The sequence below is a fragment of the Phyllostomus hastatus genome, unplaced genomic scaffold (genome assembly GCF_019186645.2).
Source record: "Phyllostomus hastatus isolate PE091 unplaced genomic scaffold, TTU_PhHast_1.1 phas_scaffold_129, whole genome shotgun sequence".
Classification (NCBI taxonomy): Eukaryota; Metazoa; Chordata; class Mammalia; order Chiroptera; family Phyllostomidae; genus Phyllostomus; species Phyllostomus hastatus.
Window position 1 is genome coordinate 4,260,973 of NW_025334009.1, and position 20,166 is coordinate 4,281,138.

Here is a 20,166-nt window from a genome sequence, read left to right on the forward strand (position 1 = left end):
ACGCGCTAACCTCACAGCTGCTCCGGGGCAGGCACGACAACTACCCCTCCGCTCTACAGGCGGGGGCGCCGATTCGGGAGCCGGGAAAGAGCCAGGAGGTGGCGAAGCTGGACTCCCAAACCTGCCTGTGCTCCTCACCCTGTAGTGTCCGGAGGTGTACACAGTCACACACCGAAGTTAGGGTCCGTGCCTTTGCATGCCCCAAACCAGTTCATTGGGGTCACACGTATCCCACCTGCTTTCTCAGGGACTGTCGGTCACCGAGTTCCCAAAGGCCACGGAGGCCGAAAACACTCTGCACGTCCCATTTCTGTCAAGTCAAACACGAACCGAATCTACAGGCTGACGGAGATAGCACATCAAAGCACAAGGTTAGACGGTGGAGGCACATTTCCAGTTTAGAAGAAATCAAGGACTGGATTACCTCAACCCACAGAAATGAACCACAACACGTATGGCAAAAATGATTACACACTTCGCAGGAGGCACACTGGAAGTTCCTCTTAACACTGCCAAGTGATAAGTATTCATTCACTTTTCCAATTCAAAAAAACTCAACTGAACCCAGCTTAGAGCACCCCTTGTAATTACGTGAGAACGTCTGAGAGACGGCAAAACCGGGGCTGGGACCCCAGAGCGCAGGGTGTTAAAGCCACAGGCCAGAGGTCCAGTGTGCTCGGCCCACAGCCCGGGCCCCGCGTGTGCGGCCTCCCTGGCTCCTCCTGTTGGGAGAAGCGAAGGTCCGAAGGCTGAGGCAGGAGAGCCTCCCAGGGAGGCCGGGAGGCAGCCCCCTGACAGTCAACCCCGGTCAACAGGCTGAACGGGAAGCACTGTCGGTGCAGAAACAACCCTCCCGGGCAGTACCACGTCCTTTCTCGGCCGTACACTCCAGGGAGCCAAGTCTGGGGCCGCTGCTCGCCGGAGACTTCCCTGTTTCAGTCAGACGAGAAGTGGCTGTCCTAACGGGTGGGGGACGCAGAGACATTCAGCCACCGACCCAGGTCGCACAGGAGGAGGGACAGGGCTGGGGTGCAGCTCCGGACAGTCTTGCCTCTCGACAGGCTGCCTCGGGCCCGGCCAAGACCCCACCTCTGCACAGGCCACCGGACCGCATCATCGGGTCACCAAGCCCTAAAATCACTTTCAATTCTCCTGAGGACTTCAGTTCTCCAGAGAGCGAGATCTTCAGTAACTACTGATTACCAAGTTTAGAATGCATTTCCTTTCTTCCTCCCGAAACCTCCCTGCAGGCTCTCAGGAGAAGGTACCGAGATAGAAGTTTCTGGAAGAATGGCAGGACTCAAGCCGCATTCTCCTCGGGGAAGCAGTTTTGGGGAGAGGGCGCAGGCCCACGACTTCGCAGGAGTTTGCAAAGGTTCTGCTGTTGCTGCTACTCAGAAGGCCCACGCGTTAAGTGCCCGAGTGTCCACGCAGTGCTGCTGCCAACCTGAGTAAGGTCCCGACACGCCGTCTTCAGCCGTGTCCCCACTACGCGCTCACAGGAGAGTCAGCAGGACTCTGTCGCAGGGCGAGGAACCCTCGCCCAGGCGTCCTCTGGAAATCCAGCAGTACTCACCCTTCCCGTGCCCCAGACATAAGCCCGCCCGCGGTCTCACTCCACCGCAAGGGCAGGCCCCACCTACGCTGCGGCGTCCTTCACATGCACACCCCCAGAAACGCCTGGGCCGTCCCGGGAGCCTCGGAACCCCAGACTCTCCTAACTCCACTGACGCAAGCAGCACCTTTGTAAAATCCCAAACAACCTACAGCCCTTATGTCCGAAGGGCAGAGAAGGCCAGCTTCTCGTAAAATTTTCATGTCAGGGGATAATAGAGCCCTTTTCCCTGCACCGATGAGGTCCAGCTGATTCGGTCACACGGCCCAGGCAGCTCTGGCCCAAGAAGGCCACTGGCGCTAAAACAGCTGAGTAAAAACTTCCATGGAGATTAATTCTTCTCCCAGAGCCATCTTATGAGAGAATTTTAGTGAATATTTGGGCAAACATGAACAGGTAACAAACATCACATCTGCAAATTTGAGGAAACAAAACACTAATTTCCGCAGACCAAGCGACAACAGTTTGAGAGAGGAAGTACTCAAAACTGGGCAACCAGCAAAAGGGGCAGATTCGCTAGCACAACGCTTACTCCCTCCCAAGTCCCACAGCAACGGCACGCCCCGAGCAAGGAAACGATATTCACCTTCAGTCTCCAGGGACTCGGACGACAAAGAAACCTAAGGGTAGCCCTGGCCAGGGAGCTCAGTTAATGGTTAGAGCGTCCTCCTGACATGCCAAGGTTGCAGGTTCAATCCCCAGTCAGGGCACATACAAGCATCGAACAATGAATGCGTGAATACGTGGACCAACAGATCGATGTTTCTCTCTCTCCAATCAATAATAAAATAAGATGAAATTAAGTGAAAAATTTAAGGAAGCCAGTGTATATATGACACTGCTAGAAAGCACTGTGCCCACAGGGGGCGGGGTAAAGAGAGGCCCTGCCCCCCAGTGCTGGCTGGCTTCCCACTCCTTCCCAGACAGGGAAGGGGAGGTCACCTGTTAGAGACCACTTCCCGGCTCGGCGAAGCGGCGCCCTGCGGAGCCCACCGGCCTCGGGCAGCTGCAGACACGCCGACAGGGTGCCTCCCCAGGGACGGCGCTGGGACAGGGCTGCAGGGGCCTTGGGTATCGTCTCAAACAACCTCATGTGGGCGTACATGACCCAGAACATTTGCAAAGCAAGCTGGCAGGCTGTAAATATCAGTCAATGATGAATAAAAATCATTTCACACCAAGAGTCAGTAACGGAGAGTCATAAACAACTCAACCCAGAGCATTTCATAGAAGCCTCCTCAGGTGCACACACACGGACCCCACTCAGAGAGGCCCAGCAGCGGAGACTCGGCGTCTGTGCCGGCCTGGGCTCCAGACAAAACCCGAGGAGGCGATCGGATGAACAGACAGAGACGTCCGTCCTCCACCAACACCTGCTCCGTGCACTCGAGGGAGCGAGGCCTCCTTCCCTCACATCTTATGTCTCCTAGAAGGTTCTGAGTCACTGTGTTCTTGGGAGCTTGGCCAGTATCTGTTTCCTTAGAGAATATCCGGACAGGAACACTTACGTTCCTAGAATTAGGACTGGAAATTCCTTGACGTGAACAAGGAGGAGAGGAGGAGGAGATGACTGTCTAATTTCAAACGATCACTAGGTACCAAGGGCCGTGGAAAGTGTTCTGTATGTGTTTATTATTCACCAAGAGTCACCCCTCGAATGTGACGTCACTCCTCAAGAAGGTCCCCTGGCCACCCCACCTAGAACTGCCCTGTCACGGGTTCCCTCAGTCCAGGCCTGTTTACTATCTCTGTAGTGCTCAGCATCATCGTATATGATTTCAAGTTTGTCTACTGGTTTGTGCACTAACAGGGAATCGGTGCGACTGCCGTGCTTACCGCGGCAGCCCCAGCCCACCGACCGGTGCCTGGCACACGGCGGCCCGTGCGAACGCACGACCCCATCTGACGCACCCAGGGCCCCACGGGCGGTGGTGAGAGAGGCCGCGCGGCTGAGGGAGGCTGAGAGACTTGCCAGAGGCGATCGAGTGGGGAAGCGACATCTGACCACGGGGCCTGTGCTCCTCTTCTGTGTGCCACGCGCCGACTTCCCCCGAGACCCCCTTTGCAAAACACTTCCCATCAGAGTGGCCTCCGCACACCCCCAGTGGTAACAACGGTTACTGAGAGAACGCGGACTGTATCGTGAAGTCTACAGGAGGAGGCTGTTGCGCAGCTGCGCTAGCAGGATGCCCTCGGCCCCATGACTAGGGGAAGAATAAAAACCTAGGCAGACGCCCTGGCTGGCGTGGCTGAGGGGACTGAGTGCCGGCCTACAAACCACAGGGTCGCCGGTTCAATTCCAAGTCAGGGCACACGCCTGGGTTGTGGGTCAGGTCCCCAGCAGTGGGTGTGCGAGGGGCAACCACACACTGATGTTCTTCTCCTTCTCTTTCTTCCTCCCTTCCCCTCTCTAAAAATAAATAAATAAATAAATAAATAAATAAATAAAATCTTTAAAAAATAAAAATCTAGGAAGTTGACTGAATAAGGATATGGTGATCTCTTATTAAGGAATGACTCCAATGAATACTGAAAATGACATCAGACAAAAATCTGGAGTTTATCTGAGAACACCCTACGGGATCCGTGAGTAAGGACCACGTAGCCTCTGTCAGCTTTCTCACTGTGAGATTACGGTCCTGGAAGACAGGGCCGTGCCTTACTTACACTCCCGCACGGCGCCCCATACGGTACCCTATGCATGAGAGGGTCTCCCCAACAGACCATTCTGTTTCACACCCGGAAGCCCCCGGGCCTGCTCCTGCTTCTCGCCGTCCTGTCCTGCCGTCCCACGCACAGGACAAGGATCCCTCGACAGGGCTCTGGAGTCCCCGAGAGTGCTCAGACGGGTGGGGAGGGCGAGAGCAGAGAGGGTGCTCGTGCAAATGAACACATCTTCCCAGACGGGACTCTAACAGAGACCCTGCCCAAGGGTAAGCCTCGCGTCTAAAGAAGGCTGCCCTGGTTTCCCTCCGGCACTACACTTAGCGGGCTGCATACTTTCAACAAGATTTTTTTGTTGGGATGGAGGAAGGGGCAGTTAAGGCACAATGCCCCCTTATTTTTTAAGACCAAAGATTAACTAGCTCTGATCAAAAGCAACACCCTCCGGAAGAAACACAGGGAGCTGGGGGAATGGTACAAAAGAGACGGCATCTGCCGTGGCTCCCCACTCGTGCTTCCGTCACTCCCAGTATGGCTTAGGACAGAGGCGAAGGACTTGACGACTCCCGTCTGGTGAGACCGTGAACTAAACGGGTGCTCGCACACTACGACAGACTGTCAGAGAAACCAACCGCCAGCGTGCGGACTGGGACCTTCCTTCTCCTCTCCCAGCACTGGGAGGCTGCACAGCTGCCGACGCGTAACTCGTGTCTGTTAACGGCTGAGTCGGTAATGGACGTGGGACAATCAGCCAACAGGAGCTCGGTCAGGGGTACGTGGTCCTAATCCAGTCATTCTCTGAGGATCTAGCAATGTTTGTATCACTAGCGACCGATGGATACATCAGTTTTCCTCTAATTGCTGCTTCTCCCAAAGGACTGAGAGCTGTCGTCTCCGTAAGAGGAGAACAGGCCACAGAAGGGAGCGGCTCGGTGCGCCCAGCCGTGCTGAAGGGAACACAGCTCTGGCGACGGGGCCTCGGGCTGAGACAGAGGAGCTGCCCCCAAGCAATACCGCTCTTCTCCACCAGGGCGTCCTTTCATGACTCTGGGTGCACTGCATTCACGCTCTTAAGAACAGGCAGTGGGTACATAAAAATCAAACTGTATCACTAAGTCTCCTTCTCTCACTTTACCGTTGGAGGAACTGGGACACTACAAACAGCAACACCAAACAAACAAAAACTTGCCCTAAGCAGACACCACGACGTTTCATGATTCTTCCCCACACTGCCAGGCAGGGTTTCATAAAGACCCAGATGGCAGATCTAGGGGAGAGGTGAATACTTCCGGGCGTTTCAAACATAGGGTACGTACAGATTCCGATTCACCAGCTTTGACCATATGCAGCCAAGAACTTGAGCACAGAACTCACTTTGTAAGGAACAATTAATGAAACAGGCACGAGCCATCCACGCCTCTCTCCTCCCCGATGGCCTCTGTACGACAGGAGCGCGTGCAGGCGGCTCCCGAGTGGCACGGGGGCTGCCACCGGCGGCCTTCACCCTGGGTCTGGATAAGAGCGCTGCCCCAGACGCCGGAGCCAGGCAGCGCCTCGAGAGCACAGAACCCCAAGGACCCCCCCTTTGCGTCAGGATGCACGTCTCCGTCGTACCGGCAGGGAAGCCCCGCCAGTTCCTCCCCAGCTACTGTCTCTGGAATGCAGTCCAGCTACAACTGGGCTCTGGTTTTAAATACACTCTGTGCCCATTAATTCTTCCAGAGGAACCTTCCCAGCCTCTTTCAGAGATTCTCCTCACAACCGCTTTTTGGTTGGAATGTGGTAGGCTCCAAATACAGATTTCTGGTACCTTTCCAAAGTCGAATCATTTGAAACCCTCCCTCCCATACATAAAATATATCCTTCCAGCATCATTTGACCGAAGTGTAAAGCAACCTGGTTGGCCTCCATGCATCCGATGGCATCTTCCAAGAGTGAAAACTCCACGCAGGCATAGCCATAGTCGTAACCTGGGGACAGCATTTAAATACAGACGGGAGTGGTGTTAGTGCCTTGCAAACACAAAAGACAGACTTAAACCCCCTGTTTCTGAACCCCTTAAAAACACAAGCCCTCCCAACTAGCCCCTCCCTCCCCTATGCTAGGCAAAGCTGCTACCCCCAACACAGAAAAAAAGTACTGAAGGAAAGTCTGGATGTTCCTGGACTTTGAGAGTCATTCCAAAAAATGACTTTTCCTATTAACCAAGAAGATCCTCTGCCCCCTTAGCAGTGATGATCTGGAGAGGGTATCCCCACAGAAAATTCAAGTGGGGGCCCAAAACAGTTTAACCACAGGCTGAACCTTCTGGAAAAAACAAAGTCAACAAGAATAGGAAAGTATCTGAGGGAAAAAAAAAGTGTCCCAAGAGAGGAAGTAGAAGTGACTGTCCCAAAGCGGTGCTGACAGGCACCGCTTTTCCAGCAGAAACCACCTCAAAGACAGAAGTGCTGACGGCCGCGGCAACCACTCTGTTGGGATGCCGCGGGGGCTTCCGGCCGGCAGGGGGCAGACCATCTCAGGTCTCCTCGCTTTCCCTTGTTTCAACTCAAGTCACAGACCAGCTCAATCTTTGCAAAAGGAAGAAGGTGTGAAAGCATAAAGAAGTACAGAGAGCGGGGCCCCAAACCGTGCTCACGCACGAGACTGGGGGAGGGGTGGGCTGGGGGGGGGCCACGGTTAGCAATCAGCACACACTGAGGAACGGTGCGTACCGTCGGTCAGAACACACCCTTCACCTTTTCCCCGGTCAAGCGTCATCTGCGGCTCTCACAACCCATGAGACGGCAACGTCATGGGATTTACAGGCTGCTGAACTCTACCCCAACCAGCCCGGCCCCTGTCACTCCCTGCTGTGCCAGCATCAACCACGAAAACACGCCGGCCCGTGCAACGCTGCACGGGGGGGCTCCCACGCGCCCCCCCCCCCACTGCCTCGCAGGGTAGAGAAGCTCGCTGTTGCTGTTCGGGGTGACAGTGTGCGACTGGAACAGCAAGGAAAAGGTGTGATTTGCTCAGGTGAGAAACAAAGCTCAGGAGAAGAAAACAGCACAAAACCAGGGGCAATTCCGGGCACAAGGTGTAACAACAGGAAACTGCTGGCATGATTAAGCTCAATTATTAAAAAACTAGGGCAATGGAAAACATAACTTAAAAAGTGGACCAAAGTTAGTAAAATGGGTTGGATTCTTTGTCAGTGGAATGAATGGCCTGAAATGTTTTATTAAGCTATAACTTAAAATTTGTTAAACACTCCAAGATCTTTATGAAAAGTTACAGTGGTACGAGGTGATGTTGCTTTGAATTTTTTGGAAATGACCAGGAAGTATAACAGAAAGCTGCTGGAAATCTCCAGTTTTCTACCTAATTTCACAGTTTTGACCGTAACCCCTGTAACCTCCATTTAAACTTACCACAAAATCAGCCTCTTCTGATTAGTAACTCTTGGAAGAAATGAAACTAGTTTAGAGAAACAGTGTGCGTGTTTGTATATATCCTATTAATGACAGAAGCTGTTTGGTTATTTGATTCTTCGCAAACAGACTCTCTTGATCAGACTCAGTGCACATCTCACCCACAAGACGTCCTGCACCGCGCACAGGGCTCTCTGTGTTTTTGGGAAACACTGTGGAACAGCAGGAAAACCAAGGTGCCTTTTGTCACCGAGCAGCCACTGCAGATGCTCCAATGCCCGCCCACAGTCAGAAAGGGGCCACCACGGAAGGAGCGGGGATGCTCTGACTGCGTCGGTGCCGGCTGCGCAGGCACGAGGGAGTGTCCGGGAGTGTGGAAGACCACCCACAGCCGGTAAAGGAAAACAGGAACTGACGCCAAACTAGCAAAGCCTCGAGTTTCCTTTCCATGCTTACAGAAGTGACTACTGTGGCCCAGAGGAGCGCACGGAATCCGTAGACACACACACAGAGAGAGAGAGAGAGAGAGAGAGAGAGAGAGAGAGAGAGAGAGAGGTGGGGGGAAGGGGAGAGAGAGAAGATTCACAACAATATTCATACTTTGCTAAAGGACAAACAGACACTAGAGTCACTGGGAAGGAAGAGATACGGTCTGCAGGAGACACTAAGAGAGTCGAAGAGCATCTTTATACACCAACCCTGCAATACTGTATGTTGACAATGTACTTCAGATTGAATATTAGGTTCACAAGCCCAATGCTCTGCTCAATTTCTTACACCCACAACATTAGCTAACAAAGACGAACAGAAATTTAAAGTTTAATGATAATGCCTAAAACTTAAAAAATAATAAAAGTTCAAAAAGTACATAATCTTGATCCAAGGCATTTTGTGTGTCCAAGACTTACGGTTGTACCACAATGATTTTTAGCAATTAACAAAACTGATGATAACACTAAGCAATATTTGCATAGCACTTGCTGCTGCAAGGCTACAATCAAAATGCTTTACAGATGTTAACAGAACCCTCACGAGACGATCCTATGCGGCAAGTATAAAAAAAAGAACAGTGATTTGCTCAAAGTCATCGATGGTAGGTAGCAGGATTAGGCATCGAGCTACCATTTCGGAAGAATGGAGTTGGTGCACACGAAATCCATCACTCTGACATCCTGTGAGCACTTTCAACTCTCCTCCCCTCAACTGTGCATATGAGTTGCTGATTTATGATAAGACAGATGAAACAAAGATACGCACTGAGGATTACTTGGTAAATCTCTGAAAGCTGCCATTATGGTTCTATTTTATTTAGTTCACCATCTGCACCAACTGGTTTTATATATTTAAATATGTATATATATATATTTTTGGCTTACATTTTCAAGTAGTTTTCAAAGTTCAAAATTAATCCTAGGGCTGCTTCCTCCTTGATGGTTCTCTGGGCCCAGGGGTAAGCTCTGTTAGGTACCCTGGCTGGTGTGGCTCTGTGGATTGATTGCCGACCTCCAAACCAAAAGTTCGTGGGTTCAATTCCCAGTCAGGGCACATACCTGAGCTGTGGGCCAGTCCCCAGTTGGGGCTGCGCAAGAGGCAACCAGTCTCTCACACATCAATATTTCTCTCCCTCTCTTTCTCCCTCCTCCCCCCCTTTCTAAAAATAAATAAATAAAATCTTAAAAAAAGAGTTACGACAAGTAGATAGGTATTGACTACCTAAAGATGCTACATAAGTTGGAAAAAGGGAGTTATTCTTTTTTAAACTGAGCTGTAATTGACAAACAACATTGTATTAGTTTTGGGTGTACAACAGAATAATTTGATATACGTATATGTAGCAAAATGATGCATCTAATTAACATCCGTCACCACCCATAGTTACAACTTTTTCCTCGAGATGAGAACTTTGAAGACCTACTCCCTTCTCAAGACGGTCACCGTGCTGCACCCCACGCTCCTGGGACTCGCCTGTCTAGGAACAGAGCCGACGATCTTGCCCAATTTTTGTTCACTTCAAAGCAAACAAAAAACCCACAGGGCAGCCATGAGCAGGAGAGGAACCCTCACAGGTCCGCTCTCTTCCCCAGCTCGGAACCCTGCAGGCTGGCAGGAAAAACGGCGCAGGCCCCGCGGAAGGGTCGCCCAAGAGAGGAGCAGAGCAGCACCGGAAGGATGCTGCAGCGAACTGCGCACGCGCAGAGACGATCGCGGAAGAGGCGAGGTCCCAGGTCGGGGGCGAGGACTTCTTTGCATGTCCGCATCCCCGACGAGCACAACACCTGGGGCACGGTGGCACTCAGTCGGTGATGTCTCATCAATCGTGATGAGTGTGTCCACTGGAGTGACACACGGGAAACATAATTTTTAGAGTTCTTTACATAGCTAGATGCTACAACTAACTGACCACATGCTCTCAACCAAGCCGCCCCTCTCCGGCCCGGGTTATCCCATGTTCCAAGTAGCACTGATGCTAACTCCTTTGCGGGGGGCATGAGACAGTGCATTTTGGTGTCCCTGTGCTTCTGTTACACAGGACTGTCAGACAGCTGCCTCTGTGTGGCAGCTAAAATTTTCGCACTGATGAATTTCCTTGCTAATTTCTAATGTATGCTGAGAATATTCTGCTTCTCCCACAGGCTACAAAGCTATTTTCATTTTGAGTGGGAAGAAAAATATGGCCCATAAACATTCCCCCACTGCCCTGGCCCTAGTGCAAAACCAGGAACCACACACCACTGTTCGGGGGCCCCTGGGAAAGGCTCCCCAGAGACAGCGGCTTCGGAGCTCCACCCTGGTCAGGACGCGAGCAGACCGAGCAGGCCCAGCCCCTCGCCTGCTGCAGAAGTGAACTAGCATCCAGAGGAGGGCCGGGAGAGGGGCCTTTTGTGAGACTCGCACCTGGACCAGACCGCGAGCCCAGGGCATTTGCGTCTTGTAACGGAGAACCAATGCCCAACCGAAGGCACCCGCCAGATCCAGTTTGGGGTCCTCAGCTGTGGTGTCATCGAAAGGTATCTGGTCTTTGTTCCAGTTTCTTGGCACAGAGTTTCTAAAAGTCTTGGAATGTCCTTAGTGATAAGGGTGATACGAATGTCTTTTGTCCTAACGAGGTGATTCGTGGCAGACGGAAAGACTGATTAGAAGGCTGGTGGAACTTTTAACTTCACCCCCAACTCCCAGGGAAGGGGCAGGGTCTGCGACTGAGCTAGGGGTCCGCGGCTAAGGACTTAATCGATAATGCCTGCACAACGGGGCCTCCAGGAAAAGCCCCAAACAACGAGATTGGGAAGGCCTCCAGGCTGGTGAAGAAGCCCGCATTCCAGGCCCTTCCCAGGCCCACGGACCTGCGCACCCCCGCACCCCCCGCACCCGGTCCTGTGTAACAAACTGTCTGAGTGTTCCCCTGGGCCGCGTGAGCCCTTCCGGCAAAGCGTCACAGCTGAGGAGGGAAGTGAGGACCCCCGACAGCAGGGTGGGTGGTCTGGGGGCCTGACCCATGTGACTGGCACCTGAAGCACAGGCAGCCTTACAGGACGGAGCCCCTGACCCTACGGAGTCGGACGCCAACTCTGGGAAGTTAGTGTCGGAACCGAACCGAACTACAGGACAGCCACTCGGTGCCAGGACTGGCGGCAAACACTGCTTTCCACGGCGCCATTCTGGAGCCTGTCCGAGCCGCCTCCTCTCGGTTTCCCTGCAGTGCGGCCCCAGCCGGCTTTCTGCCAAGTTCAACCACAAGCACTGCCGTAACCAGCTACCTTGCCGGCAGCACTTGCCCCCCACGCAGCCATTTTAAAATACAGACTATTTTCGATTAAGGTTCCCCCCAACGGTTCCGTTTCATCGGAGAGGCTTGTACCTCTGCCAAACGTGTTCATCACCTGATATACAAGGGGAGCACTTTTGAGCCTTTGACATTAGCCCAAAAGCTAAAATGAAAAATTTAAATTTTCTAACAAATACGGAATTTTAAATTACTTACAGTGATACAAACGGTAAAACAGAAAACTCTTCTCCCTCAACATAACACCACTGCACGGTTTTAGAAACGAAAATTCAGTCTGACAGGACCGTTTTGTGCCAAACGTCCCAGGAGCTTCTGCTCGCCCAGTGTTTTATTTCCGGAGTTTGCACGCGCGTGCTAACTTTATACCCTCTAGGGCTGAAGGAGCACTCCCCAGCATTTAGACAAGTATTATTTAACCATCGATTCATTCGCGGCCCGAGCTGCCGCCGGGCACGTTCACAGCACGGTGTGTGACGCGGGACGGCACGGCCAAGGCTTTCTTCTTTGACTGGGAGGCAAGCAAGGGCAGGGGGTCACTCAGTCTGTGGCACAAAGGCAGCTGATCGGTCACCAGGAAAAAACGAATGAAGCTACACTAAGCAATGGTTCTTCTACTCTGTCACCACCATTCAGGAACATTTGATTCGCTGTTCTAAGTGACATCATCTAGTCGCTTCACCTCAGCAGAGCTGTCAAGTGCTACTCCACAGCTCCCCCGCCCCCTGCTCTCGCAACAAGGATTTGCTAACGTGCACTTGACAATGATGACAACCAGCTTCGCCTCTGATAAATGCCAAAAGCACCCGTGGGCACTCAAATCAGACACAGAACAAAGAAGTAGTTTTGTTTGTCATGCTCCTCCTGCCCCCAAAATAACGGAACGAGCTGCAAAAGGCAGAGATCAAGCCAACGAATAGCTTCATTTCCTCTTTCCAGGCCAAACCTAGTTTTTAAAATAGTGGTTAAAAAAAAATAGCAGGAGGCCCAACAAAACCAAGAGGAGAGAGAATACATAGCAAAACTGACATTCTTTCAACAGGACTAAGTTCCACAAGTGAAATACTGCCATGTCCCCACCCTGGTTCCTGAGGCGCATGCTGAGGCGGTTTCAGGCCACTCTAAACACCTCAAGAGTTCCGGGCCGTTCAAAGACGCCCCGAGCGGCAAAGCAGTGCTCTCCTCATAGGAGCAAAGGATAGAGAAGCATCCCCAGCACGAGACTGAAACAACCAAGACCTTTCTCTCTAGGAGTTTATCAACTCTATAAACCAAATATGTTTTAGAGGCTGAAATATTCTCTTCTAAATTTTGGGTGGGGCATCCACAACAGAATACACAGAAGTCATGTTACGAAGTGTACACCCAAAGTTTATGCTATTAAACCAATGTTACCCCAATAAATGTAATTTCACAATGAATTTTTTTAAAGATTTTATTTGTTTATTTTTAGAGAGAGGGAGAGGGAAGGAGAAAAAGAAGGAGGGAAACATCATTGTGTGGTTGCCTTGTGTGCCCCCTACTGGGGACCTGGCCTGCAACCCAGGCATGTACCTGACTGGGAATCGAACCAGAGACCCTTTGGTGTGAGTGCCCCTGGCTGGCACTCAATCCACTGAGCCACGCCAGCCAGGGCTAAATTTAAAAAAAATAAAAATAAAAATATGCATTGTGCCCTGGCTGGCGTAGCTCAGTAGATTGAGTGCAGGCTGTGAACCAAAGTGTCGCAGGTTTGATTCCCAGTCAGGGCACATGCCTGGGTTGCAGGCCATAACCTCCAGCAACCGCACATTGATGTTTCTCTCTCTCTCTCTCTCTCTCTCTCTCTCTCCCTCCCTTTCCCTCCCTCTCCCTCTCTCTCTCGCCCCCCCCTCTAAAAATAAATAAATAAAATCTTTTTAAAAAAAATATGCACTGGAGCAGAGGCACAAGAGCCTTCCGGAGAGCACACAAAAAGCCAGGCCCGCTTCATGCACTCTCCCCTACCTCTCGTGCACCCACTCCAGCGCCCGCCGGGTCCCGCTTTCTTCCCGTCTCACCTCTCTCAAACTCGGGGCGTCGCTAACAACTAATTATTCTCCGCCCACTGATTACCTCCAGGCATCCTTTTACACTTCTTTTCTAATCCTGCTGCCTCTAAAAGTCCTCTTCTTGTCATTCTCTAGTAACTTTAAGATTAGAAATCACCAAACACTTTTTATCAAGTTATCCAGAGTAGTAAATTCTTCAAACTTTCAGCCAAAGAGAACCCACAGCTCCCAGATTCCCTTACAAAAATTGAATTATAAGGTATTGTGGCCTATTCAGAAGAAAAATACAGAACCCATACCCATTTCCACAAAAACCGAAGACCTTTACAGCCAAAGGTTACACTGTCTGCGTTCACCAGCACGTCATCTGCATCCCAACACTCGGGTATTGGTTGGTGAATGAGCTGCAGACAGTAGCTTATGGGGCAAAAGTAGCTTTTTAGTTGTTCATATGGAAAATAATACAACAATAAATAATAATACAAGAATAAACTCTGCGTTTGCATACTCATAAATGTAAACCTACTTTTGCCCCACCCTGCATTTGGCAGGTAACATCAGAGAATTAATTATTAAGTCTTTCAAGATTACAGAGGGCTATTTTATTTAAGAAGATGAAAATATAACAACATATTTTATGGACAGCATAACTGAGACTAGGGACAGTTACTGAACTCTGCCATAAAGGTATAAGTACCAGTTAGAGACCATTGACATCTGTGCTGAAACTCTGTAAATGTTCGCCACACTCATGAAAATACTTTTAGGAAATCAACTTTTATATGACTTGTCAACCAACGTTCAAAAGGTGTATTTTTTAAAACTAACATATAATTCACATACCATAAATGCACCTTTTTAAAGTGTGCAGTTCAGCCCTGGCTGGTGTGGCTCAGTGGATTGAGAGCGGGCTGCGAACCCAAGGGTTATAGGTTCGATTCCCAGTCAGGGCACATGCCTGGGTTGTGGGCCAGATCCCCAGTAGGGAGTGTGCAAGAGGCAACCACACACTGGTGTTTCTATCCTCCCTCCCTCCCCCATCTCTAAAAATAAATCAATAAATAAAGTCTTTAAAAACAATAAAATAAGGCAAAGCCCAAGTAATTCTAAAGAGAACGGAAACCAACCCTAGTTCCAGCACCCCCCCAGGCCCCCCTGACCCCTGCGGCACAGCATCGCGGGACTCCTCTCCAGGTGTGTAATTCCCCTCAGCCACAGGGTCTGTCTGCCGCCTGCACCAGATTCATCCGACCCAAAAAATGCCTCTTCACTTCCCACTCTTCTTTTTAAAGCTCAGCCGCCTTTTCTGAAGGCTCACCTGTAACCACGCCCCCCTCGCCCGAGTACATCACCCCTGGTCAGAGTCCCAGCTGAGAGCAACACCTCCTGCAGTTTTAGACATGGGACAGGTCTGTGTGTGATTTCCCAATTAGCCGGTGGTCAGTTTTTTCCCTAAGAACTAAAATTGTTCCTTGGCTGGTCTGTACATGACAAAAACACTGCAAAAATGTGTTTGCGTGGCTCAGCTCTGGTTTATTTTTTCCAGATGCTGTTCAGCTGCGGTGTCTTTCGCTGCCCCCCTTGGGACGCTGTAAACCATGCGCGGCTGCTGTCATCAGCGTTGACCCAGTCCACGATGGACTCCTGCCCCCACACTGACAGATCATCTCTGGCTTTGTCTTCCTTTTCTTAAGGAAGGCACTTCTGTTTTGTCAAAATGGAGGCACAAACTCAAACCATTTCAATCGTGAAAAATAAAAAGATAGAAGCCTGTGACCCTTAACCTCCAACTTCCCAACACCAGTTAATGAAACAGTCTGAAAATGACTCTGCAGCACTGCAGCTACTACAGAGTTACATGCTATGTTTGAGACTTACTAGGACACAACCCAGGAACTCCATAAAGTTTGCTTAAATGACACAATTCCTTTGGAAACAAACCGCGGCAAGCTCACACGCTGTACAGTACGCAATCCCACCTAAAAGCCAAGAGCACGCGTGTCCGCAGGCGTGTCGCGGAGACCCTGTGAGAACGAGGGAACACAGAGCACGGGGAGCACGTGACTGCGCCGGCGCCGCCCAGCCCTGCAGCGTGGAACTGACACCAGGCGGGCCCCTAAACCACATAAGCATTCTCTGCTTACAGCTGAGTCTCTCTTAGCGGGAAGAACACAGTCCATCTAACGCCGTGGTTTTCATAATCCAGGGCACATCAAAATCCCATGGAGGGCCTGTGAGAGCAGAGACCGCGGGCCCAGCTCCCAGAGTTTCTGACGGGGCGGGGGGCTGAGGCAGTGGCGACACAGCCGGTCCGGACCGCCCTGGGAACCAGCGCTCCACAGCCTGCCTGCTGACAGAAGCTGTTCACTGTAGTCTTTATCTCGCAAGATTTCTGCTGATCGTTTAAAAATAAAATACATCAGCTTTACATCAGTTCTTCAATTTCAAAGTTACCAAAAAGTTGCAAGAATAATAGAACAAAGAACACTTATATAGTCCTTACCCAGATACCTCTACGGATACATTTTGTGTAAGTACTTTACCATTATTCTCTTCCTCCCTTCTCCATCTACATAGAATGTTTTTTCTAAACCGTAAGAGAAAACGCTGCATACATCAGGGTCATTTACTCCTAAAAATGCCAGTGTGTATTTCCTAAGAGTAAGGACGCTCTTTTGCATGTAACCACAGCAGTCACCGACTTCAGTGCATTTAACGTGGACACACCACTTCCACAGCCAGTGCAGAGAGCAGCGCCATCGCGCCCCCAAGCCCTCTCCTGCCCCCACTTCACCGTCAGCCCCTCCCCCAACACCCCGACAACTACTGTTTTCTATTCCTACAATTAGGACTTCCCAGGATGTCATATAAGTGAAATCACACAGCGTGCTGTCTCTTAAAAACTACGATCAGTACGCTGTCCCTCTCGGGAGGGCCACCACAGCTTTCCAACACCCACCAGCCCCGCCCCCGGGCCCGGCCCCGCCCCCAGGCCCGGCCCCGCCCCCCGGGCACCGTTACCTCGGCCCTTCTCGCTCCTGAGCTCCAAGGGCCCTTCTTTTGTCTCTGTAACTTCTTTCCTGAGCCCATTTCTTCTATGGCTCACTTCTACCTCTGTGACTTTTAAAATAAACTTTCTTATAAAAATAAAAATAATAAAAATTATGATCAAATGCATGTCACGTAAAATGCACCACTCTGAAGTGTCGATCACGTACACTCACCACGTTATGCGACCACCACCGCCGTCTAGATCCGGCACGTGTTTTCACCCCAAAGGGAACCCCAGGCTGATGAAGCAGTCACCCCCTGTTTCCCTCTTCCCCAGCCCCTGGCAACTACCAAACTACCAATCCCCCAACCTACTTAGTATCTCTATGGATTCGCTATTCTCAGCATAGCATACAAACGGAATCATGCAACATGTGGTCTTCTGTGTCTGGATTCTTTCACTTAGCAAGTTCTCAGGTTCACTGAAGTTATAGCATGTATCAGCACTTCATTTCTTTTTATGTCAGTGTGTAACTTTCTGAGTAGTTACTTTCACACAGCACAGTACCTACGAGATTCATCCATGTCGTACATGCATGAGTAGTTTCTTCATTTTTACTGCTGAGAAGTTTTCCACTGTGTGTATATGCAAGAGTGTGCTTGTCCAGTCACCAAGACCTTTCACTCCTAATCCTTTCCCGGGGAATACAATCATGTAACTCAAGGTAATTCACAACGCAGGTTATAATATATTTGAAGATGGCAAAAGAAAAACTCAAATATATACAACATATGTAGGTTCACAGTCCCTTATGTGTAACTCCAAAATGAAACAAACAAACAAACCTTAAATATCAGGTTTATTGGTAAATTTTCAGTGAGGTTATCTGAGAGAGAAATCCCAACCTGCATGCCACTAAGTCTCTTTATAGTTTTGTTTTAGTCCTCTTAGTGAGAGTAGTCATATATTTTGCTGTAGAAATATTATGTCTGATATATATCCCAATAGGGAATATAATTCATATATGAGCTATGCACTGCATTACCTTTCCATGTTCAGAAAAATTTATGAACTCATCTGACCCTGCAGATTTTGGATCAAAGTTGTGACCCTGTACTTACACAACTCTAAATGAGACAAAAATTCAACTGTTAATGACTAGAGTCAGTGAGCAGGCACTACTCTCTCTGTTACACGCCAGCTCCCCATTACATCAACCAAACCATAACCTCTACCCCTCAACACCCCACTTACAAGCAATATCCATCCTGCATGGTCTTTGCAAGTTATGATACAGCCTTAAAAAAACTGACTGCCGTTTACAAAATCACCTTTTCTACTGAAATTCAAACACGATCTTTTTTTTTTAAGATTTAATTTATTTATTTTTAGAGAGGGAAGGGAGGGAGAAAGAGAGAGAGAGAGAAACATCAATGTGTGGTTGCTGGGGGCTGTGGCCTGCAACCCAGGCATGTGCCCTGACTGGGAATTGAACCTGCGATGTTTTGGTTCGCAGCCCACGCTCAATCCACTGAGCTACACCAGCCAGGGCTACACACACAATCTTTTTAAAAATAAACATTGCCCTGGCTGGTGTGGCTTAGTGAATTGAGTGTTGGCCTGTGAACTGAAAGGTCACCAGTTCGATTCCAGGTCAGGGCACATGCCTGGGTTCGGGCCACGTCCCTGGCTGGGGCACCCGAGAGGCAACAGGTCAGTGTTTCTCCCTCCCTTCCCCTCTCTCTAAAAATAAATAAATAAAACCTTTAAAAAAAGCAAGTATTGAAGTTCTCAGAACACATGACCGGTCCGAGGCACATTCTCAGCAGACATGTCGGACTGCACCGCCGTGACACCCGACCCGCCCTTCAGTGCTCCCCGCCGCAGAAGAGGCCACAGCTGCTCCGTGTACATCACAGACGCACTCATTCCACGCGTACTGGGGCCAGGCGGGGCCAGGCGGGCACGCAGGAAAAGGGATGGACCAAGACAAACAGCGCTCCTGCTTGATGAGGCCGACTCTCTAGTCGGAGGAACAAGACACACAAAACCGCCGAGACAAGTATCAGTGACGGGTCCTGTGACGATAAACAAGGACATAACTGAAAATGACTGAGGAGTGATTACAGACTGGGGCAGAGAGGCAAGGCCTCTGAGAAGTGAAACTGAAGCCGGGAACGAAACCCCAGAAGACAAGCGAGCGTCGGGGCGAAGAGCAGGCCGAGGCCCGGACAGAGAACGGCGTCTGCGCCGGCCGAGGGCGAGAGAAGAGGGAGCCACGGCTGGAGCACGACAAGAGGCGGAGAGCGGCACAGGGTGAGGCCCCGCGGCCCGGGGCCGGCTCGGGCAGGATAGGGAGCTGGGAGTTCCTTCCAAGGGACACGGAAGGCCACTAGAGGCTTTCAGGCATGGCAGTAACACGATCTAGCTGGTATTTTTAAAAGTTCACTCTACTTGCCACACAGAGATGGAATATGGGTAACATGGGACTGGTAATCCAATCCTTTCATTAAAAAAAAAGAAATATATATATATATATTTAATACAAATATACATTAATATATACTTAATATACTATCACTTCATATAATAAAATGCCAAAAAAGACTGCATTTCCTGAAGGTATGTATTTTTTTAAACCAATGTCCTGAGTGATTTCACATGTGTATCAATGTTTTTGGTTGGCCAGTTATGATTCTAACAGCTACCACAGCCAGCAAGGTTAAGAACTTCCTTTGTGGATGCTGTACATTAATATTAAGTTTTATTCAGCTAATAAATCTGACAGTATAAATAGAAAGTCAATAAGTACTAAAGAAATGAAGAGTTTAAATTGCTGTTATTAAACATCAAGACATCTTTTCTTTCCTAAATATACCAATACTTAATGAAAGCAGTTCATAAAACAAGATCCAAGCTGAGTTTATTACCCTATTACAGTTAAAAAGCATCTGCGACCTGTACACTCTCCTTCAGTTCCCAAAGATAACAGTGAATCAAGAAAATGTGTAGGAGACATGTGCAAAAAGAAAAAAAAAACCCAAACCAAAAAAAAAAAATTAAGTCAAATGTGCAAGAACAACAGAACTCTTAGGTCGTGTTTCCACAAATTCAGAGTTGCTTTTAAAACAAAGAAATGATTAGCTTCTGAGAAGTATGCTTCTGAGTTTGTTCTCAAATTACAGAAAAAATATTTCTAGAGCTATTGTGTTTCAGCACCAGATTATTTTAAGCACAAAATTTTATTTTTGTGGATAGTTTCCTTCTGCAAAACCAATCTGAAGAAGCTACCTAGTTAATGCAAAATTTTTGGTTTATTATAAGTTGTTTAAAAGTAATCTATATCCTCAAAAATATGGCATGCTCTTAATTGAAGAGTTCTTTAGCTTGGATTACTGAAATCTAAGTTCTGTATTAAGATTAATTGCTCTACCTTCTTCAATTTAAAATTCTGCACGATAGATCATTAGTTTTATTTTTAAACCATTCCATATTATGTAGTGCTAAAAATACTGGTCGATGCCTTCAGTACTGGGCACCTCCCTTTTGACCACACTCCCTGCAGTAAGATTTGCAGGAACCAACGGAACTGCTACTCTCAAATTTAGAAGAATACTTTGAAAAGTTTAATCTGCAGTTCAGACCCCAGAACGGAGGTCAAAGAGAAAGTT

General features: G+C 49.4%; 1 protein-coding gene across 6 annotated transcripts in view; it reads right to left on the reverse strand.

Moving 5' to 3' along the window:
* Positions 1-20,166, reverse strand: part of RBM6 (RNA binding motif protein 6) — an 82,623-nt gene that overhangs the window by 38,397 nt on the left and 24,060 nt on the right. For 4 of the 6 annotated variants that reach the window (XM_045856951.1, XM_045856953.1, XM_045856952.1 and 1 more), the window contains one exon: positions 6,176-6,249. The exons of the other annotated variants lie outside the window; for them this stretch is intronic. In XM_045856951.1, coding sequence (XP_045712907.1) covers positions 6,176-6,249 — 74 coding nt within the window. The remainder of the gene's footprint in view (positions 1-6,175; positions 6,250-20,166) is intronic. 6 annotated transcript variants of the gene reach the window in all.